The sequence below is a fragment of the Leucoraja erinacea genome, chromosome 8 (assembly GCF_028641065.1).
Source record: "Leucoraja erinacea ecotype New England chromosome 8, Leri_hhj_1, whole genome shotgun sequence".
NCBI classification, from domain to species: domain Eukaryota; kingdom Metazoa; phylum Chordata; class Chondrichthyes; order Rajiformes; family Rajidae; genus Leucoraja; species Leucoraja erinaceus.
In genome coordinates this window covers 23,270,471-23,295,031 of record NC_073384.1, presented here as the reverse complement: position 1 = coordinate 23,295,031, position 24,561 = coordinate 23,270,471, and the positions used below count along the sequence as shown (strand labels likewise).

Here is a 24,561-nt window from a genome sequence, read left to right as displayed (position 1 = left end):
TGCAGATGCTGCAATCTAGAGCAAAAGTACTGGAGGAACTCAGCGGTTCAAACCAAACAACCTGACCGCTTGTCTTATAAAGTTCTAGAAGTATGGGGTCCCACATTATCCCCACCTCAGTCCCCTGTTACTCAATCCCCCCCCCCCCCCCCCCATGTAGTTCCATCTACAAATCACCCACTTACTCAACAGTCTATCCCCTACCCCACTCATATCATTCCCATCTGCCCACCATTCCTCCATTATCTGGTTCTACACATTAACCTTCCTTTTTTAATCAGATTCCAGAATCTGCACCCCTTATATTGTGTCTACCGATCAGGACCCACAATCCTGTTTATATCAATGGGACGATGGTGGGGAGAGTCAAAAACTTCAAATTCCTGGGCGTGCATATTTCTGAAGATCTTCCCTGGACCCAGCACACTGATGCAATTATAAGGAAAGCACATCAGCGCCTCTACTTCCTGAGAAGATTACCGAGATTTTGTATGTCAAAGAGCTTCTTGAACTTCTACAAATGCACAGTAGAGAGCATATTGCCTGGTTGCATCATTGTCTAGTTCGGCAACTTGAACGTCCAGGAGCGGAAAAGACTGCAATAAGTTGTGAACACTGCCCAGTCCATCACCGGCTCTGACCTCCCCACCATTGAGGGGATTTATCGGAGTCGCAGCCACAAAAAGGTAGCCAACATCATCAAAGACCCACACCATCCTGGCCTCACACTCATTTCACCACTGCCATCAGCCTGAAAACTGTAACATCCAGATTCAGCCATCAGAACAGCTGCTTCCCAAGTACAATGCCATTGTTCTATCAGGACTATTAAATAAAACTCTTGACAAGCCTGTCACTACCTCCACCCTTCCCTCATCCCACCTGGCTTCATTTCAGTTTAGTTTAGAGATATAGCACGCAACAGGCCCTTTAGCCCACCAAGTATCCACGTAAACATACTAACCATAAGCCATTGTACACACACTTGGCACTCAAGCCAATTACTTCCTCACTACACCACACTGGCTCACAGTTTAGTTTAGAGAGATAGCACGGAAACAGGCCTATAAACATTAATACTATCTACACACACTAAGGACAATTTACTGTGCTTTCAGCCAGCTTGATCACCAAACTCAGTGGACTTGGCATCTCCAACCTAAGAATGTAATTGTTCTATCTGGGACATATGACAATAAAACACTCTTGACTCTCCCAGCCTGTCACTACCTCCACCCTTCCCTCACCCCACCTGGCTTCATTTCAGTTGAGTTTAGAGATATAGCACGGAAACAGGCCCTTTAGCCCACCGAGTCCGTGATCCACGTAAACATTAATACTATCCTACACACACTAAGGACAATTTACACACACACCAAGCCAATTAACCTACACACCCGTACGTCTTTGGAGTGTGAGAGTAAATCGAAGATCTCGGTGAAAACCCAAGCGATCACGAGGAGAACGTGCAAACGTACAAACCCGGGTCTCCGGCGCTGCAAGCCACCCATCTGGGTTCACTTGTCACAACCCCCTTCGTTGTACTCACCCCTTTACGCATGCCTTGATGCAACTTCTTAACCCAAAACGTCGGCCATCCCTTTCCCTCCAGAGATGCCGCTTGTCATACTGAGGTCCTCCATCAGCTGTTTCGGGTTCCAGCGTCTGCAGTTAGTAAAAGTTGGTTGAAGGAGTAATATGGGTCCAAGACCCTAGAGGAGAACTTCCCTGCTCTTTTTCAATTCAGCACGATGTTTCTTTCACCTTAACAGATAGCATCGCGTCAGAATGTTAGCTTTAATTCCCTCAGTACTGTAACGCATTCACTTAGCTTCTGACTTCACAAATCTTCACGACTGGTTACTCATGCGTCAATTTGATGAAATAATCCCTCCTCTAGGATTGTTAAACCATAGAAGGGTTTCGGCCCGAAACGTTGTCTATTTCCTTCGCTCCATAGATGCTGCCTCACCCGCTGAGTTTCTCCACTCCAGCATGTTTGTCTACCTTTGATATATAATTCCTCTACCACTGGTTGGACTGGTTCTCTACACGAACCAAACTTCTTAAGGGGATGGGGTTATTTAATAACACACCATTTCCTCCCTCTCACTCTGAACAACTGAAATAAAAACAGTTCAAATTCCTCACCAGCTTCATCCTCCAAGAACAGTTTTCATCAGAAGCCCGAGAAAGTCAAAGTTGAACAGGAAGTGAGCTCCGACCGGGAGGGCTACGCAAACGTCGGCCGGCGCAAGGTTTGACGGGGGTCGTAGTCCCCGTTTGACCCGATTTGCGCGAGTCACACGGCGGGGCGCCCAAGGTCATTAACTACAACTCCCAGCGGCCCTCGCGAGAGCGCCGGTGTCGCCCTGTGTTTGTGGGGCCTCTTCTGTGGTAGTTTGGTGTTGTTGATCATGGCGGTTGTGGGGCAGACAAAGGCGTTGCTGCTCACTCCTCAATTGGAGATTTAAAAAACTTTTTGATCGAATATATGCGTCTAAATGAAAGAATTACCTCTTGTTGAAAATCATTCTCTTACATTTAAATGGATGAGGTTATTTACATTAATCATAGAGGAAGCTGAGAAGGTGGTGAGTGTTTTACTTCTGCTCAGAGCTTTAAATTGCTTGTTTATGTTTGTGGAAGTGAAGTGGTTTTTTTACGTCTTCTTTGTGCTTTTGCATAAATATCTCTGAACTTCGTGTTCTCTGAAGTATATTGCAGAGGAATTTTAGGGGCAAATGTGTTTTTTTCTCTATCAGCGTGATTGCAGGCTTTTTTTTAAGATACAAGGAGTGATTTGTCCAAAGTACAATACATCAAAATATATGTGACACCTTGAACGAGTGGTCCCACATTTGAATAAGACGTAACAGTTCATAATACAGGATTTTCATTATTGTTTGAAAGTTATGAAAGATTATCTCCACAATGACATTTGGGTAAATAAGTTTGTGGTGGACTTCTGGACTGTATTTTACTTGGTGACTTAGTTAGTTTCCTTGTGGAGGCTAAACACCTGTATAATAATCAAGTATGTCTGAGTTATGATATTATCAATGATTTTCAATATCGTGTATATTCTGTTAAAGATCATGGGGGCAGATATTCTTAAATGTGACAACTTTATTGCTATGATTACTGTGTCATTTATATCTCGATTTTTAAAGTCTTATTTAACGAATGCAGCACTCTTAAGTGTGCTGTGGCAATTTGAAAGTCAGAGATTCTGTCATTACTGTGTTATTTTAAATTGATACTATGTAATACTTTATTTCTCACAAAGGATAACAGATACTATATTTCACTTTAAAGATCAAGCCCCCAATAACTGCAATTTTGTGACACAATTTGAGCTTGTTTGTAAATGGAAATAGGCAACGTTTCGGGTCATCCTTCTTCAGACTGGTGGGAGGAGGGGGGGGGGGGGGGGGGGAGAGAAGGGCAGGAGGAAGAAAGGAAGAGGTGGGAGGTGGAGCCAGAGGGCTGAGGAAGAGCTGAGAAGGGGAGGAGAAAGTAAGGACTACCTAAAATTAGAGAAGTCAATGTTCATACCAGGGTGCAAACTGCCCAAGCGAAATATGAGGTGCTGCTCCTCCAATTTACGGTGGTCCTCACTCTGGCCATGGAGGAGGCCCAGGACAGAAAGGTCTGATTCGGAATGGGAGGGAGAGTTGAAGTGCTGAGCCACCGGGAGATCAGGTTGGTTATTACGAACCGAGCGGAGGTGTTCGGCGAAACGATCGCCAAGCCTACACTTGATCTCACCGATGTAGAGCAGCTGACATCTAGAGCAGCGGATGCAATAGATGAGGTTGGAGGAGGTGCAGGTGAACTTCTGCCGCACCTGGAAAGACTGCTTGGGTCCTTGAATGGAGTCAAGGAGGGAGGTAAAGCGACAAGTGTAGCATTTCTTGCAGTTGCAAGGGGAAAGTGCCCGGAGAGGGGGTGGTTCGGGTGGGAAGGAACGAATTGACCAGGGAATTACGGAGGGAGCGGTCTCTGTGGAAAGCAGATGGGAAGAGATGGGAAGGTGTGGCACGTGTCGGGATCACGTGGGAGGTGGCGAAAATGTCGGAGGATTATTTGTTGTATGTGACGGCTGGTAGAGTGGGAGGTGAGGACAAGGGGGACTCTGCCCTTGTTATGAGTGGGGGGATGGGGAGTGAGAGCAGAGTCACGAGGTATAGAAGAGACCCTGGTGAGAGCCTCATCTATGGTAGAAGAGGAGAACCCCCATTCCCTGAAGAATGAGAACATCTCCGATGCCCTGGTGTAGAACACTTCATCCTGGGTGCAGATGCAGCGTAGAGGGAGGAATTGGGAGTAGGGGATGGAGTCCTTACAGGAAGCAGGGTGGGAAGAAGTGTAGTCTCCAGTCACTCTACACCTCCATCCCCCACCAGGAGGGTCTCAAAGCCCTCCATTTCTTCCACGTCCGGCGAACCAACCAATCCCCGTCTCGGATACGCTCCTCCGCCTAGCGGAGCTGGTCCTTACCCATAATATATTATACAATACCAAGACAAATTCCAAGAGTGTTACAAATTTGTTGTAGTGGCCTAATTGTTTTGATCCTGTAAACAGTAATTAATAAAAAAAATATGGGATGACAGGCCATTTATGGATTGAGCCTCAAATTGTTAAATCTTTCAATTTAAATAATTGATCATTCCTGTTTGTGTTTTGCTTCCAAGTGGATGTAATATACACATTTAACACTTTGCCAACATCACTTTTAAATGAATTTTCTGGTCATTATTATATAGCTGTTTGTGAAACTTTGCAATGTGCAAATCAGTTATCACTTTTTTTTGCATTACAACAGTGACCACATTTTAGAAATATGCCATTTCTGTAAAGCCCCTTTGGTTGTTTTTTTATGAAAACTGCTACATAAAAGGAATTTCATGGCAATCTGAGTTACACGTGGTGTTTATTTTGAACTGAATGCTTTCCCAAGGCACTCATTGGTCTTTGTATTAGTGCATGCTATACAGGCAAATCATATCATATATTAGTGCAATCAAGCTATACACAAGTACAATAGGTAGTGCAAACATGAAAGGAAACAGGCAGAATATAGTGTCGCAGCTATAGAGAAAATGCAGATTTAAAAAATGCAAGATCTGCAGCTAGTTAGATTGGAAGATCAGGAATTCGTCCTTGACATATGAAAGGTCCATTCAGGAGTCTGGGAACAAGTTGCCCTTGAATCTAGTGATATGTGCTTTCAAGCTTTTGTTTCTTCTGCCTGACAGGAGAGGGGGGAAGACTGCCCAATGGGAGAGGGAAGAAGAGAGAATGACCAAAGTGAGAGTGGTCCTTGATTATGTTGGTTGCTTTCCTGGATGAAATGTAGGTGGTAACGATGGGGTTACTTTACACGATGTTCTCGACTGCGTCCACTGCAATTTCTTGCGGTCTTGGGAAGAGCAGTTGCCAATCTAAGCTGGACAGGTAGATTGAGCGGAAAGGTTTAGAGGGATATGGGCCAAACGCAGGTGGGACTAGTGCAGATGGAGCATCTTGGTCAGCATGGGCAAATTGAGTTGGAATACCTGTTTCCATGCTGCAACGTTCCATGACTCTAAGCAGGAATGTTCACAAATGATTGCATATTGCTCATTTCTATTTGCAGTCATTCTGCAGGTGAAAGTAGAACTCCTGTCAAAAAAGTGCCAGGCATAGACCATCTTCAATAAAAAAAGAGTTCAGTCAACTACCTGTGATTTTGAATGTTATTACTATTGCTGAGTGCACCATCATCAACATACTGGGGGCTGGGAGATTGCAACCTTCACGTGGTCCTCCCTGTTTCGACGAGTGCAATCAACCTGGTGTGCACAATCAAATAAGATCAAATAGAACAAGTTGTCCTACAACTTTAGACTGTGCACCCCATATACAAGAAGAAGAACATACTGGGCTTCACTATTGACCAGAAGCTCAAATGAACCACATGCACAGGGCTCTCACTTAACTTTTTTTCCCTGTTGCCAGCCGGGCAACCTTGACAGCTTTTTAGGTTGCCAAATGACAGTTTAGGTGGTCATTTAAGACGGTTTGCATGACGCGTGCGCTAATGTGCTCGGAAGAAATGCGTAGTTGCCATTCGGAATTATGCTCAATTAAGCATTCACATATTATGTTCAAGAAGGAACTGCAGATGCTGGAAAATCGAAGGTAGACAAAAGTGCTGGAGCAACTCTGCTGGTGCAGCAGCATCTATGGAGCGAAGGAAATGGGCAACGTTTCAGCCCGAAACGTTGCCTATTTCCTTCGCTCCATAGATGCTGTCGCATCCACTGAGTTTCTCATTCACATATTATTTCTGCTTCAAATAACTCACAAACTAAACATATTCACCAATCAAGACATGATATATACCACAATGACATGCAGCAAAATTATAATACAGTATCTCAACTCTTTTTACACATTGCAATTAATGCAATTTCTAATAGTTCTTTCCACTTCCAAACAAAAATGTGGTTGGATTATTCAGCGTATGATCAACCTGTGTCAATAAATCCTGGACCATGGTAACATATATGCTTAACCATGCACACTACAGATTGATGCAAGCATGTTCTCTGTGAAGGACCAAAAATTATCATGACATGGCCTTAGCATGGGTCGTTATTGCTATTGATGCAGAAACACTCTTGCTTCCCACATAATTTATCCATACCAAAATATACAGGTTGCAAGGAAATTTCTGAAGGCATTTTATGATAATAGCTGTTAAAACCAACTATACCCATCAGACGGGTTAAACATTACACTAACTGACAAGAGATGGCCAAAGAACATAACTGCAGCAAATGTTCTTTTGGTAATATGTTTAAAGTTGTCAAAACAAATAATAACATTGCGAATTAAAACATTTGAATGGATTCCGTTATCAAACATAGTCAATGTTCGCTCTGAAGACCATGAAGCACAATAGGGTCAAGCCGGGCAAAATGGCTCTGCGTTTATGTTGACCGGCTGCACTTTGGGTGGTCAATGGCACCCGGGCAACCGTTAATTTCGAGCCCTGAATGCATCAATACTGTCACTTCAAGAGTAGGATGGAAGTTGGATATCCTGCGGTAAGTCACAGTGCTCCCGGCATCCCAAAAACTTTCCATCATCTATTAGGCACGGAGCAAGAGTGTGATGGGATATTGTCTACTTGCAGAGATTGACTGTAGCTCCAATAACTGGATAGCATCTGGGCAAAAAGCAGCCTGCTTGATTGATGCCCAATTAACCACCTTAAACATCAGTTTATACCAACTGTGATGTATTTGACCGACAAAATGTGCGGCAATTATGCGGCCACCTCAACAGTGTTGTAGGGGAAAGAATAGTGAGAGCTAATAATTGGTAAATAGGGATGTGGATTGTGCTAATGTGGTAACAGGGAACCACAGGCAAAGACTAAAAGTAAAGACATGGAATGCAACAGTGACAGCACCCACGTTTTAGGAGCCTCATTAATTATGTTATAGCATGCACCCAATGTTGAAACAAAAAATTAGATCTACAGTCAACTAAGTGGATAATAATTTTATTCTGTAATCAAGACCGAGTTTGGTACGTAATTAAGTCTCTCTGTAACCTCCAGTTTGTAAACAAGATCTAGTTTGTTACCTATTTAAATCTTTCTGTAACCTCCATTCTGTAATCAAGACCTTGTTTTACCGTTAATCAGGTTTCTGTGCAATCTTGACAGCACTTGCTCGGGTTAAACTCCATCTGCAACTTCTCTGCCCATTTCCAGCTGATCTATATTCTGCTGTACCTTCTGAAGCCTTCTTCACTGTCTGCAACTCCTCCAATTTTGGTGTCGTCACCAAACCTACTCACCAACCCATTAGCATTTACGTCTCGGTTATTTGTATATATCACAAATAGACGAGATCCCAGCACAGATCCCTGCAAACCCCTCTGTCCACAGACCTCTATCCAGAATATTTACATCCCACCCCAACCTCCTGTCTTCTGACTAAGCCAGTTGCAAATCCATACGATAAAGTAATTGTGAATCCTGACCCTTATGAGGGACCTGTCTGAATGACTGCCATCCGGTGGCCCTTACTTCAGTGGTCATGAAATGCTTTGAGAGGCTGGTGAAGAAACACATCTGCGCCTTCCTCCCTCGCAACATAGACCCGTTACAGTTCGCATACCGTCCGAACGGATCCACGGACGATGTCGTTCCCAGGTTTTGCACACCGCTCTCTCTCATCTTGACAGCCAGAAGGGGGGCTACGTGAGGATGCTGTTCATAGACTTCAGTTCAGCCTTCAACACGATAGTCCCCACCAGACTGGCCGAGAAGCTACTGGAACTAGGGCTCAACACCCTCCTGTGTGCCTGGGCCCTGGACTTTCTCACCGCCAGGCCCCAGGTAGTCAAGATGGTAGGGAATATATCGAAGTCCCTCACATTGAGCACAGGATCGCCCCAGGGTTGCGTCCTCAGCCCCCTATTGTACTCCCTGTACACGCATGACTATGCGGGTAGGTTCAGCTCCAACTCAATAATCAAGTTTGCTGATGACACTGTGGTGGTGGGCCTGATCTCAGACAACGATGAGAAGGCCTACCGGGAGGTGGTGGCTGATCTAGCACTCTGGTGTCAGGACAGCAGCCTCCTCTTGAACATCAAAAAAACGAAGGAGCTGATCATGGACTTTAGGAGGGCACATCATCATCCGAGGACGTACACACCATTGAGGATAAATGGGGATCCTGTGGATAGGGTGAGCTGTTTAAAATACCTGGGAGTCCACATCTCTGAGGATATGACATGGTCATCACACGCCTCAGCACTCGTGAGTAAGGCAAGGCAGTGCCTTTACCACCTCAGGCAATTGAGGAAATTCAGAGTGTCTCCGTGGATCCTCCAGTGCTTCTACTCAGCGGCTGTGGAAAGCATCTTGTCCGGAAATATTACCATTTGGTTTGGGAATTGCTCTGCCCAGGACAAGAAGGCTCTGCAGAGAGTAGTGCGTTCGGCTGAACGCACTATGGGAACTTCACTCGCCCCCCTGCAGGAACTATACATCAGGAGGTGCAACCTCAGAGCCAATAAAATCATGGGAGACCCCTTCCACCCCTGCAACGGACTGTTCCAGCTGCTACGGTCAGGCAATCGCCTCCGTTGCCATGCCATGAGAACGGAGGTTGAGAAGGAGTTTCTTCCCAGAGGCCATTCGGACTGTAAACTCCTATCTTACCAGGGACTAACTTTACTGAACCTTTTTCCTTCCGCCCACAATATTTAATATGTAAAAGAATATGTGATTCTGTTTGTAGTTTGTTTGGTTGTTTGTTTGTCTTTTTGCACAAAGTCCGCGAGCATTGCCACTTTTCATTTCACTGCACATCTCGTATGTGTATGACGAATAAACTTGACTTGACCTTACTATAAGCCTTAGTAAAATTCATGGATAGAACATCCACCACCTACCTTCATCCTTTGTTTTTTCCTCCAAAAACGCGACCCAGTTAGTGAGACATGACCTGATGTATAGGACATCACTTAACTTTTTTTTCCTGTTGCCAGCCGAGCAACCTTGACAGCTTTTTAGGTTGCCAAATGACAGTTTAGGTGGTCATTTAAGACAGTTTACATGAGGCGTGCGATAATATGCTTGGATGAAGTGGAGGATCCAACCTGCGACCGACCTCGAGGCTCCGGAGTTAGAGCCAGCCAGGACTTACCAACGCGAGGCTGGCCGTCTTCGAGCTGCGGCGGCGTTCGGGCAGGGCACGACTCGGCGCTCCGGTGAGGGTGGACGCTCTTGTGAGGGCGGCCCGGCTCCCGGCTGGCAGGCGCTCCCGTGGGGGCGGCCCGGTGCGGGGCTGAGACGCTCCCGTGAGGGCGGCCCGGTGCGGGGCTGAGACGCTCCCGTGAGGGCAGCCCGGTGCGGGGTGGAGATGGTGCTCTGGTGGCTGAGGCGCTCCCGTGAGGGCGGCCCGGTGCGGGGCTGAGAAGCTCCCGTGTGGGTGGCCCGGTGCGGGGCGGAGATGGTGCTCTGGTGGCTGAGGCGCTCCCGTGAGGGCGGCCAGGTGCGGGGCTGGAAGGCGCTCCCGTGTGGGCGGCCCGGCTCCCGGCTGGAAGGCGCTTCCGTGTGGGCGGCCCGGTGCGGGGTTGAGACGCTCCCGTGAGGGCGGCCCGGTGCGGGACAGAGACGGTGCTCCGGTGGCTGGGGCGGCGTTCTGGCGGCAGCGACCTGAATCCAGGGCTCGGTCGCGGGCCAGTGGATGACATTGTCGGGAGCTCGCAGGTCACAGGTTGATGCCTGTTTTCCGGAGCTCCTGTGGCAACAACTGCGTCCGTTGGACTGGAGGGCGGCAGCTTCGACCACCCCCGGGCCGCGGAGCTTGAACCGCGGGACTGACTTACCATCGCCCGGTGGGGTATCGCCTCAGCGCAGAGGGAGAAGAGGAGGGAAGAGACAGCAACCCTAAGATTTTTGCCTCCATCACAGTGAGGAGGTGCTTGGTGAACTCACTGTGGTGGATGTTAATTTGTTTTTATTGTGTGTTGTTTATTGTATGGCTGCAGGCAACGACATTTCGTTCAGACCGAAAGGTCTGAGTGACAAATAAAGGAATTCGATTCAATTCACATATAATATATCTGCTTCAAATAAAGTCACAAACTAAACATATTCACCAATCAAGACATGATATATACCACAATGACATGCAGCAAAATTATAATACAGTATCTCAACTTTTTTTACACATTGCAATTAATGCAATTTCTATTAGTTCTTTCCACTTCCAAACAAAAATGTGGTTGGATTATTCAGCGTATGATCAACCTGTGTTAATAAATCCTGAATAAATGTTCTTTTGGTAAAATGTTTAAATGTGTCAAAACGCCACATTACCGTACATTCAGATTAGATGTACGTGTTGTGAACAGCATGAAGATACCCAGTTTGTACTCACTAGATTAAAAAAAAATTATTGATAAACGCTGTATCCATCATTGCCACTTTAGAATTAACGTTAAAATTTCAACTAAAATATCTCCTGACCAAATTTATGATGTATATGACCGACTGTAGAAGTAAAACCTGGATAAATCCAACGTATAGTTGTGAATGTTGCTAATTAAATAACTACAGTACTGATACTCCATATCAAGAGCATTGATTTGCAGTTAAAATGAATTCTGTAATAACGCGTCAACGGTAGCAGTGACAATCGTACAATGTGGTTTTAATGTTTCACGTGTTCACAATTTAATTAATCCATCTTTATGGACTAAAACAAATAATAACATTGGGAATTAAAACACATTTGATTGCATTCCATTATCAAACATTGTCAATGTTCGCTCTGAAGACATTTCCAGCACAATGGGGTCTGGGGCGGGGTGGTGTGTGAATCAGTGTTGGGGTGGATAGATGGCGGGTTGGGGGGTTGAGAAGGCAATCGGTGCGGGATGGATGGAGGCAGGTGAATTAGTACGTGTTGGTTGGAGTATGTAAAATTGTGAGGGGGGAGCACGGGGGATGTCAGTGGTGTTAAATGGGGGGGATCAGTACGGGATGAATGGGCGGGGTTCAGTGCAGGATGGATGGGGGGGATCAGCGCAGGATGAAGGGCGTGATCAGTACAGAATGAATGGGGATCTCTACAGGATGAATGGGGGGTTCAGTACAGGATGATTGGGGGTAGACAAAAGTGCTGGAGAAACTTAGCGGGTGAGGCAGCATCTATGGAGTGAAGGAAATGGGCAACGTTTTGGGTCACGACCCTTCTTCAGACTCTTTCCCCCCCCATTCTTCTTGAATGGGGGGGATCAGTACAGGATGGATGGGGGGGCATCAGCGCAGGATTAATGGGGGGGATCAGTACAGTGTGGATTGGAGGGTCTGTGCAGGATGAATGAGGGGCTCAGTACGGGATGAATTAGGGGTTCAGTAAAAGATGAATGGGGGATCACTACAGGATGACTGAGGGGATTAGTACAGGATGAATGAGGGGATCATTATAGGATGAATGAGCCAAGTGCCGCCATCAAAGGGGGAGGCGGTTGGGATCTCCTCGCCACCGCCTCCCCTTCTCCGCCAGCCAACAGCAAGGTGCGGGGCCGAGCAGTGCAGTTCAAAGATCCTATAGCTATAGGATCTTTGATGCAGCTGCTTCAGACGGCGAAAGGAGGCCTCCCCCTCCCTCCCTCCTCCCGTCCTCGGCGTGCGGAAGGGGTTGTTTTGAAAGTGCCGTTGGCAGAGTGGCAGGCAGCGGCCGCTATCGGGGTGGACGGGGTGTGGGAGGAGATGGAGCCACTGTCGCCGATGTGCGGGGCCCATCATTTGCTCCGACCCTTCGTCACCACGGACCTAATATCCTTGCCCCGCAATACTTCCGTCGCCGACATGTTCCTTTTCTCCAGATATGCTGCCTGACTCGCGGAGTTACTCCATTTTTTTGGGTCTATCTTCGGTATAAACCAGTATCTGTAGTGCCAAGCCGGGCAAAATGACTCGGCGTGTAGGTTGCCCGGCATCACTTTAGGTGGTCTATGGCACCCGGGCAACTGCTAATTTCGAGCCCTGCAATGACATTTCATGACACTTCCTGGCCTATCTAATTGCCCGCTTGAGTTCTTTCCTCTTCATTTTATATTCCTCATAACCTCCATCTGTTGCCACCTTCTTAAACCTGACAATATAAGTTGACAACTACAGGTGCACAACCTTTTATCCGGTGTTCCGGAAACCGAAAAACTCCGAAAACCGGCCATTTTTTCCAGGATGTCATCTGCACACCAAAGCTCGCGTTTGGCGCCAAACTTGACCCGAAACGACCCACGGTCAACCCAGGTCTGTACTGCTGTAGCGGCTGCCTCCTCCCCGGAGACCGGGGAGACACTTAAACATCTGTAAATCATTGCTTAAATGTTAGTCAGTTAGTTTGGAGGCCTTCTCCCAACGTTCGCGGAGCTGGGGGCTGCGGGCGGCGCTGGATTTGGAGCGCCGCGCAGCCAGGGGTCGAGTTGCCGGGGTCGGAGCTACAACCGGCGCCGCCCGCAGCTGGACGGAGCCCCCAGCTCCGCGATGTTGGGAGTCGCCGACCAGGCAGGGGACTAAGAATTAAAGTTTACCCCTTCACCCACCCACCCCACCACCACCACATAAAATCCCTCCAAACTAACTGACTAACATTTATGCAATGATTTACAATGATTCCCCGGTCTCCGGGGAGGAGGCAGTCACTCCAGACTTTTCAAGCCGCCCGCGCTACCTACCTAATCTACGCTAAAAATCTTCCATTCGGAAATCCGTAAATGTCCGAAATCCGACAAGTGGCTGGTCCCAAGGCTTTCGGATAAAAGGTTGTGCACCTGTATTCCTATCTCCTATTCCTCAGTTAGAATGTTGATCGATGGTTAGCTAGTGTATACTTCCTTTTCATGACATTATGCCTCTTAGTACACTATTTCCTAACCCTTTTATACAGTCCTGTACTCTTTCCAGGATTTTCATGTGATTGAATTTATTGTCTTTCATTTCGGAATTCATGTCGTGTTGTTTGACAGAATAATGTTTGTAATTGGGCTCCTTTTCATGTCCTCTCATTGGTGAAGCACTTTACAGCTTGATAATTTCAAATTAGTTCCATTTTGTCAATAAATATGGTAGCAATTTCAATGTAACAATGTAGCACGTACAACAAATAAATGTTTCCAATTGTGTGGATATGAATACTGTTGGCTTGGGGAACTTTCTCCTGTTAAATATCCTAAGATCTCCAGATTTCACAAAATGTAGATGGACCTTGGTTTTAACTTGTCACCTGATGTGCAGCATTATCTGCATCGAATAGGCAGAACCTACTCGAGTATAGTCAACGGGCATCTGTCTTCATATATTGCTATTTTAATCTTTATTTCTAAAGTTTTAGCCTCTGTCGTTTACCTATTAACATGGGGCTCTTGAGCATTTGGCTTTGTATAGATTGAGGCGTGTCATTTTAATACTAAGATCTTTTTGACAAGGATTATAATATCCTACCTTTTTGGGTTTGTGTTGAGCTGGATGTTTATTATAATGAAATAACAGGAATTGAGATTTTGATGTACGAGTCAGTGGTCGATGCTGTACCTTTTTATCCTTTTGTTGGATGTGGACATAATGAGCAAGCTCACAGCTGCCTGTTTATCCTGGGATGAAAATAAATTAAATTTCTTCTTCAAAGGTATTTTATTGTCGCGTGTACCAACTAAGGTACAGTGAAACTCGACTTACCATATAGTCATACTATAAAAAGCAACAAGGCACACAACTACATAAAAGTTAACATAAACATCCACCATAGCGGATTCCACTTTCCTCACTGTGCAATAAAGTCTAATCTTCTAAACTCTTTATTCTCGGGCAGTCGAGGCGATCGAAGCTCCCGCAGCCGGCGATCGAAGCCCCCACGTCGGGGCGGTCGAAGCTCCCTTGATCTGGGCGGTCGAAACTCCTGCGGCTCTGCAAACATAGGCCTTTCTTAATGACCTGCCATGCTTTCAGCTCCTTTGTTTATTCCTTTTTGTCCATGAACATATTAATTCTGGAGTTATGCAAGCAGCTGACTTGGCAGCCTGGCATTTAAATAATTAAATAAATTGGTTTGAAAAGGTCATAACAATGGTATTCCTGGTTTATTCCAAATGTTTGCAATCACAAATTAAAATTCTGTAGCTGCTGTGTTGAGATTCAGATTTGTTTCTCTACAGCAGTAGTCCTGATTTCTGATTACTCATCCAGTAATTTAATATATCTAAGTCATCAAGTGCGCCTTGGTGCTGTACTTTTGCATATTAATTGGAATAGCAAAATCGGCTATTCTGGCCTGTACCATAGTTTATTTTCCAAACTTGTATCTTATAATTCTTTATCTGAGATCTGTACTGCATTTCCTTTGTAGATAAATTGAAGTTATTTCTCAGAAAATATTAACTGTAAAGGAAGTTGTGTGTAGAATTTAAGCTTACGTATGAGACCCTGGATGTCAGCAGTGGATTTATCATTCTTGACTGACTTCTTGTTTCCATTTCTCGCTTTCTTCCATTCCCATACCCCCCCCCCCCCCCCCCCCCCCCCCCCCCCCACCCCCCCCCCCCCCCCCCCCCCCCCCCCCCCCCCCCCATTCCAATAGATTTGTCATAGGCATTTTAGATTTCATAAATCTATACCGACTCTGCTCGCTGGGTGGCATGGGTGCAAGATAGTTGGTGCTGACCTGATGGGTCAATAACAAAATGTAACGATATACGCATGGAAAGAATCAGTCTAAGAAACAATTTCACAAAATTGTGCAGGACAGTTTTCTGCAATAATAGATCATGTTTAATGTAATTAGCAAAAAATTAATTTACAGCTTGAAGTATTTTCTTTTGAATGATTGATTGGCATTGAAATATTTATTTTTTAAAGGTTTCTTACAAAATCACGGAGTCTGAAGATGCTAATAAAGACCCAGAAAGTTGTGGAGGCTTCAAATTAAATTTGGGCTGTCTTGTCAGCAAGGATTATTATATCCTCCCTTTTTGGGTTTGAGTTTAGCAGGATGTTTACTATAATGAAATAACTGGAATTGAGATATCAACGTATAAGAGAATGTAAATGGTGTAAATCTTAGCAGTGCTAACTCTGAGAATTTACTTGACATTGAAAGTTTTAAGGAAGTAGATCTTAATATGAAATATATTGAAGCATGTAGATTTCAACTTAAAATTTAAACTGTGAAGTAAACAAAATGTTATAGTCAATAGTTAGCAAGTGCCCACAATTTACTCTAATTTGTGGTCAACACTGAGCAATAGTTCAAATAGTGCTTCATTGTCAGGTTGCCAAGTAAGAACTGGGATTACTGGTATATGGTATACAGAAGTTAACAGCGTTTGCTTTGTGGGCTATTGCAGTTATTTATAAAAACTTAGACCCATGTGTGTACATCATGTCTCCAGTTACTGAAATCACTTTAAACAAGCTGTCAACATGACAGATCGTGGCCACCCAAGTTAGTTTAGTTTAGTTTAGTTGAGCTTTGCTTAGTTTAGTTTAATACTGTCACATGTACCAAGGTACAGTGAAAAGCTTTTGTTTGCGTGCTATTCAGTCAAAAAGACTAAATATGAATACAATCAAGCAGTCCACATTGCACAGATAAAGGATACAACATTTAGTGCAAGATGAAGTCCGAATAAAGATAGTTCGAAGGTCTCCAATGAGGTAGATGCAAGGTCAGGTCACTCTCAAGCTGGTGAGAGGATCGTTCAGTTGCCTGATAACAGCTGGGAAGTAACTGTCCCTGAATCTGGAGGTATGTATTTTCAAATTTCTGTACCTCTTGCCTGATGAGAGAGGGGAGAAGAGGGCATGACCAGGGTGAGACTTTTTTTTATGCCAAGGCAGTGTGAAGTGTAGATGGAGTCAATGGAAGGGAGGTTGATTTGCGGGAAACTCTGGGCTGCGTCCACAACTGTTTGTGGGGCACATGCCAAATTCCTAAGCCTTCCAAGGAAGTAGAGGTGTTGGTGTGCTTTCTTGACCATAGCTTCGATGTGGCTGGTCCAGTCCAATAGCTGGTGATATTTATTCCAAGGAACTTGAAGCTATCAACTATCTTTACCTTGTTGCCATTAATGTATACTGGGGTGTGTGAATTGCTTTGCTTCCTGAGGTCAATCACAATCTTCTTTGTCTTGCTGACATTGAGGGAGAAGTTGTCTTGGCACCAAGTTATAAGATTCTCAATCTCCTTTCTGTACTTCCTCCCATCATTATTTGAGATCCAGCCCAGTATGGTGGTGTTGTAGAGTTAGCTAACTCTGAGAATTTACTCGGTGTTACAAGTTTTAAGGAAGTGCACCTTAATCCGAAATATATCGAAGCGTATAGATTTTAACTTAAAATTTAAGCTGTGAAATAAATGTTAATAGTCAATAGTTAGCAAATATCTACAATTTACTTTAATTTGTGGTCGTCACTAAGTTTTCCAATTCCTAACCGGGTGGCCAAAGAGGCAGTAAATGCAGAAGTCTTTTGTGAGTTCCATTATCAAACTGGATCTTGGCAATGGAGATGGAGGAATGGTGATTCTTAAGGTTTGCTGTCTTGCCCATGGCACCATTAGGCAAGGTAAAAGACTACACAGTGGAGGACAGTGAAGCACAAAATGCAGCACTTTTGGAGATTGCTCAATTATGGGGGAATAGAAAGGTAATTCTGCAACCTTGCATCATTTTGCCTCCTTAGTTCCAAAAGAAATAGCAACACAGAAATATTGCAAGATTTTTGTAGGGAGAAAATATGGTAGAAATTGGTATTGGTAACACAGAGAGCATATATATTGAATTCCTGTGGTTAGAGTTCAGGATGCTAGGGAATTTTGAAAGTGAAACCTTGAAAGGACAAATTACTAAATTATCCTCAATGGTTCTGGCCAGTAAAAACAGTGTTAACGTGTATCTGGTGTCCTGGTAAAATTGCACCTGGAATATTGTGTGCAGTTCTGGACTCCCTATCTAAGGAAGGATATGCTGGTGATCAAGATCAAATAAGATTCACCAGATTAATTACTTTGATGGGGAAGTTGTCCTTTGAGAGGTTAAGCTATCTCGACCTATACTCTCTTTAATTTGTTACCCAAAAAATGTTCATCAAAATTTACAAAATCAGTTAAAAGAAAGTTTAAAAAGTTTTGCTTCTGTGTTGCATAACTCTGACTCGGGCTTCTTAGGGTAGATGCGGGAATGATGTTTCCCCTCGATGGGGTGTTTAAAAACAGAGTTCGCAGACTGAAAAAAGGTTTGTCCATTTCACTACTAAGATGAAAAGAGATTTCTTCACCAGGGGGTGGTAAATCATAAGATAACATGTTTTTGGAATTCTCCATCCAAGTGGGTTGAGGCAGAGATGTTTGGATACTGATGCTAGGGTTATTGATTGGGGACAATCAGCCATGATCACAATGATCATAATGAATGGCGGTGCTGGCTCGAAGGGCCGAATGGCCTCTTCCTGCACCTATTTTCTATGTTTCTATGAAATCAGGGAAGATGACGTTAAGTGTAAGAATAAAGTACACAAAGTGCTGAAATTGCTCAGAGGGTCAGGCAGAATCTTGGGAGAACACGGATAGGCGATATTTCAAGTTGGGACCTTTCCTCACTGATAGTACCACAATCAATTTGAGAAAGAGTCCCAACTTGAAACATCACCTATCCATGTTCACCAGATATGCTGCCTGACCTGCTAGGTTACTCCAGCACTTTATGCCTTTTTTTGTAAACTAGCATCTGCACTTCTTTGTCTACATTTTAAGTGTGAGAAAATAATATTAGGATAAAGGATCAACCATGTTCTTATGGTGGAGCAAGAATGCAGGGTCAACTGGTTAGTTTAAAATGTTTTATTTGTCATGTACTTTCAAGCGAAAACCAGGGTAAATACAGTGATAGTGGTAGCAAAGATACAAATAAGAATAACAAATGAGAATACAATGTCAATTCTTCTTGTGTATGGTGTGCACAGCCTACAGTTGTAAGCCAACTTGTTCTGTTTGATCCTTTGTTTGTGCACGCCAGGTTGATTGCATTCGGCGAAATAGGGTGGACCACGTGAAGGCTGCAATCTCCCACCCTACAATGTCAATTAAGGTAAAAGAAAGATTGAAAATGTTTTATCAACAGTAAATAGAAAATCAGTAACAACGTATTGGGGATAAAGAATGTGAGATGGTTAGACGTGCAGGGCAAGGTGGACTAACTAATGGATACTTTAGTATTTATTTTTACTAAAGAACAGGACATCGTCTCAGGTAATAAGGGATTGGACATAATTTCAATACTGTGAACCTGGGAAAATGTACCTAGTGTGCTATAAATGCTCAGTTGTTGAATATATTTAAGAGTCAGAGTTGTTTGATACAGAAACAGGCCCACCCACTGTGTCATCTACACTAATCCTATTTGTCCTGCTTTAGGTCCGTTTCCTTCTATGCCTTGTTTATTCAAGTACCTGTCTAAATGTCACCTAAATGTAATCATTGTATCAGATTCCACCACCCCTTTTGGTAATGAGTTCCAGATATCAACTATATCTGTGTATTTAAAAAAAACATGCCTATCAAATCCTTTTTTAAAACTCCTTCATCTTAAATCATTTTCTTGACATTGGGGGGGAAAGAGTTTGACTATCTACTTTACCCATTGCCTCACAATTTTATATATTTCTATCAGGTTACTCCTCAATCTGATTTGGTCTGGGGAAAACAAGCCCAACCTTTCCCGACAGTCTTTCCAGGTGAGGCAGAGGTTCACTTGCACCTTCTCCAACTTCATCTACTGTATCCGCTGTTCCAGGTGTCAACTCCTGTACATCAGCAAGATTAAGCGCAGGCTCGACGATCGATTCGCTGAATACTTCCGCTCACTCCGCCTTAACCTACCTGATCTTCTGGTTGTTCAGCGCTTTTAACTTCCCCTCCCATTCCCAATCTGACCTTTCTGTCCTGGGCTTCCTTCATTGTCAGAGTGAGGCTCAGTGCAAATTGGAGGAACAGTACCTCATTTTTCGCTTGGGTAACTTACACCCCAGCGGTATGAGCTCACTTCTCTAACTTCAAATAGCCCTTGCTTTCCCTCTCTCTCTCTCCATCCCTTCCCAGTTCTCCCACCAGTCTTACTGTCTCCGACTACATTCTATCTCTGTCCCGCCACTCCCCTGACATCAGTCTGAAGAAGGGTCTCGACCCGAAACGTCACCCATTCCTTCTCTCCAGAGATGCGGCCTGTCCCGATGAGTTGCTCCAGCATTTTGTGTCTACCTAGCCTTTCCAATCTCTCTCCATAACTAAAGTCCACCAATCCAGGCACTAATACAGTGAAGATGCAAGAAATTGGAATCCTGAGCAAAATTAAAACACTAGAGGAACTTTGCGGAAAGTCTGAAGAGGGTCCTGTCTCAAAATGTCTGTCCATTTGTCTGCGGAATTCTTCCAGCAGTTTTTTATTGATTGTGCAGATGAGCTGATATGATGAATAGCTTGGGAATAGTTATCTAGTTTGATACACCAGAAGGTTTACATTAAAATTGGTAAAACTTGATGTGAACATTTAGAACACAAATAGAATTACAGATTTTATGTAGACAAAGAACAAACTGAAGAACATGGAAGTAGGTCAACGGTGAAATTTGTCTGTAAAAGGTTTCAGATGGTACAGATTATTTTTTTTAAAATATTGGAATACTCAGTTTTAGCATTGGATAGTAATAGCAATTTATAGCCTGAGCATGAATAATGAGAACATTGAAAGTGGTTAAATGAGTGGTGAGATAGTTCTGGAGAAAATAAGAAAAAACAAACAAACAAACCAAATATAACTGTGAGAAGATAATTATTAGGTCGGATGCAAAACTAGGGGTGAGGAGTTATGGCATTAATTAGATGATCAAAAATAAACCAAGTGATTTAATAGGTACTCTGTGTTGGTATCACAGTGGCACAGCTGGTGGATCTGCCTCTCAGCTCCAACATACTGGGTACAATGCTGGTGCATTCTTTGTTGAATTTGCATTTTCTACCATGAGTGTAGATTTCCCCCAGATGCTCCCGTTTCCTCCGAAATGCCATAGGTAGGTTAATTAATCTAGATCAACAATGCTGAGCTGGATAGGCTTGAGTGCTACAAGTTCCTGGGCATGAACATCACTAACAATTTCTCCTGATCCAACCACATTGCTGCTATGGTCAAGATAGCACACCACCAGCTCTATTTTCTCAGAATGCTGAGGAAATTCAGCATGTCCCCAATAATTCTTATTGACTTTCACAGATGCAGCATAGGAAACATTCTATTGGGCTGCATCACAGCTTGGGGTAGCAGCTTCTCTGCACAACACTGCAAGAAATAGCAGAGGATTATAAACACTACCCAGTCAAATCATGCAGACCTGCCTCTCTTCCATTGACTTTGTCTACAACTTCTGTTGTCGAGGGAAAGAAGGCAGCATCGCCAAGCAATGCTCCTGTCCCCATCATTGCATCCCCTCTCTGGTCAGGCAGAAGATACAAAAGTTTGAAAGCAGGGTTCCTGCTGTTATCAGACTCTTTAACGGTTCTTTCACAAACAGGTGATTTTTTTTTTTTCTCCCAATATATCCTTTTGTGATCCTTGCATTTTTTTTATCTGCACTTTCTCTGTAGCTGTCACTCCATGTGCAATGTTTTTTTCTTTTGTACTACTTTGATGCATGTATGTACTTATGGTATGATCTTGTTGAGGCCAGTTCATTGGCTATATTTAAGAGGGAGTTAGATGTGGCCCTTGTGGCTAAGGGGATCAGGGGGTATGGAGAGAAGGCAGGTACGGGATACTGAGTTGGATGATCAGCCATGATCATATTGAATGGCGGTGCAGGCTCGAAGGGCCGAATGGCCTACTCCTGCACCTAATTCTATGTTTCTATGATCTGCCTGGACAGAACACAAAACAGTATTTCACTATATCTTGGTACATGTAACAGTAACAATAAAAAAAACATATACATCTTAAAATTTAGTTGAAATGGATAAATAACTGCATAGTTTGCTCAGATGTGGATGGAAATCTTCTACTGATCCATTTCTGAATCCTTTTCTATTAATTGTGGTTGTTATTGATCAGTTATAGAGGCATTTATGTTACAATTTGCAGTGAATACCAAAAATAAAAACATCATATACCTCCTAAGAAGACCAAAGGAAACCACAAAGGAACATTAATTGTATGGGAGGTACACAAAAATGCTGGAGAAACTCAGCGGGTGCAGCAGCATCTATGGAGCGAAGGAGATGGGCAACGTTTCGGGCCGAAACCCTTCTTCAGACTGGGTGGTGGGTGGATTTTCCCAGAACATTTCCAATGGTAGAGCCTAACGCATGCCAGGGCTCGAAATTAGCGGTTGCCCGGGTGCCAATGACCACCCAAAGTGCCGCCGGGCAACCTAAACGGCGAGTCATTTTGCCCGGCTTGGCACTGCAGATACTGGTTTATACCAAAGATAGACACAAAAAACTGGAGTAACTCAGCGGGTCGGACAGCATCTCTGGAAAAAAGGAACGTGATGTTTTGTGTTGGTGACGGCTGTAGTGGGAGGCAAATATACTAGATGCAGGGTGACGAAGGGTCGGAGCGAATGACGGGCCCCGAACAGCGGCAGCAGCGGCCGTGACTGCGGCTCTATCTCCTCCTCCTCCCGCACCCCGCCCGCCCTGATAGCGGCTGCTGCCTGCCCCTCTGCCAACGGCGCTTTCAATATAACCCCTCCCGCACACCGAGGGAGGGAGGGGGAGGCCTCCTTCAGCCATCTGCAGTTATGTCCTTTGGCCATCTCTTGTCATTTAATGTAATGTTTAACCTGTCAGATGGGTGTAGTCGGGTTTAACAGCTATTACCATAAAATGCCTTTAGAAATTTACATGCAACCTGTATATTTTGTTATGGATAAATTATGTGGGAAGCTAGAGTGTTTCTGTGCCAATAGCAATAACGACCCATGCTATGGCCATGTCATGGTAATTTTTGGTCCTTCACAAAAAACATGCTTGCATCAATCTGTAGTGTGCATGGTTAAGCATATATATTACAATGGTCCAGGATTTAGTGACACACATTGATCATACGCCGAATAATCCAACCACATTTTTGCTTGGAAGTGGAAAGAACTAATACAGTTTTGGTCTCCTAATTTGTGGAAGGGGACATCCTTGTGATTGAGGCAGTGCAGCGAAGGTTCACAAGATTGATCCCTGGGATGGCGGGACTGTCATATGAGGAAAGATTGAAAAGTCTGGGCTTGTATTCACTGGAGTATAGAAGGATGAGGGGGAACCTTATAGAAACAAATACAATTATAAAAGGACTGGACAAGCTAGATGCAGGAAAAATGTTCCCAATGTTGGGTGAGTCCACAACCAGGGGCCACATTCTTAGGATAAAGGGGAGGCCATTTAAGACTGAAGTGAGAAAAAACTTTTTCACTCAGAGAGTTGTGAATTTGTGGAATTCCCTGCCACAGAGGGCAGTGGAGGCCAAATCACTGGATGGATTTAAGAGAGAGTTATATAGAACTCTAGGGGCTAGTGGATTCAAGGGATATGGGGAGAAGGCAGGCACGGGTTATTGATTGGGGACAATCAGCCATGATCGCAATGAATGGCGTTGCTGGCTCGAAGGGCCGAATGGCCTCCTCCTGCACCTATTTTCTATGTTTCCATGTAATAGCGATTGCATTAAATGCAATGTGTAAAAAGAGTTGAGATACTGTATTATAATTTTGCTGCATGTCGTTGTGGTATATATCATGTCTTGATTGGTGAATATGTTTAGTTTGTGACTTTATTTGAAGCAGAAATAATATGTGAATGCTTCATTGAGCATAATTCCGACTGGTAACTACGCACTTCGTCCGAGCACATTATCGCACGCGTCATGCAAACCGTCTTAAATGACCACCTAAACTGTCATTTGGCAACCTAAAAAGCTGCCTAGGTTTCCCGGCTGGCAACAGGGAAAAAAAAAGTTAAGTGAGAGCTCTGCATGCCAAAGATGAAGCTGAGGTTTTTTCAACCTCTTCAGCCAGAAGAGGTTCTTTTTAAGCCACCACCAGAAATCTACATAATACAGAACTTGGTCTTCTGCATATTTGGTTCATTCCAGGTGATATATAACTGAGATCACTGATGCAGTTATGGGACCAGATCAGACCCAAGGTGTAGCACTGACGTTTGTACCCCAGAATTAGGTGTGCCTGTGGCCAAACTATTCCAGTATGGTTAAAACACTAGCATCTGTCCAGTAACTGAAAAATTACCCAGGCATGTCTTGTCCACAAATCCATTTTGTTTAATTACAACTCAAGGAGGTGTTGTTGATAATGGCATTGTTCAGCAATAAATGATTCCCAGATACTCATCTTAGTTTTCACCAGGGCCATTTGACTCCAGACCTCATTGTGACCTTGTTGTAGGGGGAAAAATAATGAGGGCTAATAACTAGTAAATGGGGATGTGGATTGTGCTAATGTGGTGACAGGGAATCGCAGACAAATTCTAAACATTGAATGTAGCAGTTTCAAGATGTTCATTGGTTATGTTATAGCGTGCACTCATTGTTGTAACAGAAATTTGGATCTACTATCAACTAAGCTAGACTTGTGGATAATCATTTTATTCTGTAATTAAGACCTAGTTTGTTATGTAATTAAGTATTTCTGTAACCTCCGCTCCATAATCATGACCTAGTTTCATTGTTAATCAAGTTTCTGTGTAATCTTGTTAGCTGAGAATGTAAAAGCTGTACCAAAGACGTGCTCAGGAGATCATCTTGGACCCAAGCAGTCTTTCCAGATGCGGCCTGCACCTCCTCCAACCTCATCTATTTTGTAAGGTGTCCTTGAGACTCTTGAAAGGCGCCCATAAATAAAATTTATTATTATTATTATTATTATTATTATCTATTGCATTCGCTGCTCTAAGTGTCAGCTGCTCCACATCGGTGAGACCA

The 24,561-nt window shown here is 44.0% G+C and overlaps 2 protein-coding genes across 17 annotated transcripts in view; one reads left to right on the top strand and one right to left on the bottom strand.

Annotated features, from left to right (window-relative positions):
- ints9 (integrator complex subunit 9) overlaps positions 1-2,257 on the bottom strand; it is a 48,534-nt gene extending 46,277 nt beyond the window's left edge. The window contains exon 1 of the mRNA XM_055639231.1: positions 2,152-2,257. Coding sequence (XP_055495206.1) covers positions 2,152-2,160 — 9 coding nt within the window. The 5' untranslated portion in view covers positions 2,161-2,257. The remainder of the gene's footprint in view (positions 1-2,151) is intronic.
- A 111-nt stretch (positions 2,258-2,368) lies between these two features.
- hmbox1a (homeobox containing 1a) overlaps positions 2,369-24,561 on the top strand; it is a 71,192-nt gene continuing 48,999 nt past the window's right edge. For 11 of the 16 annotated variants that reach the window (XM_055639225.1, XM_055639227.1, XM_055639222.1 and 8 more), the window contains exon 1: positions 2,370-2,594. The gene's annotated coding sequence lies outside the window, so the exon portion shown is untranslated. Of the gene's footprint in view, positions 2,595-24,561 lie in introns of all 16 variants that reach the window. The other 5 variants (XM_055639214.1, XM_055639213.1, XM_055639211.1 and 2 more) reach the window with 2 other exon arrangements.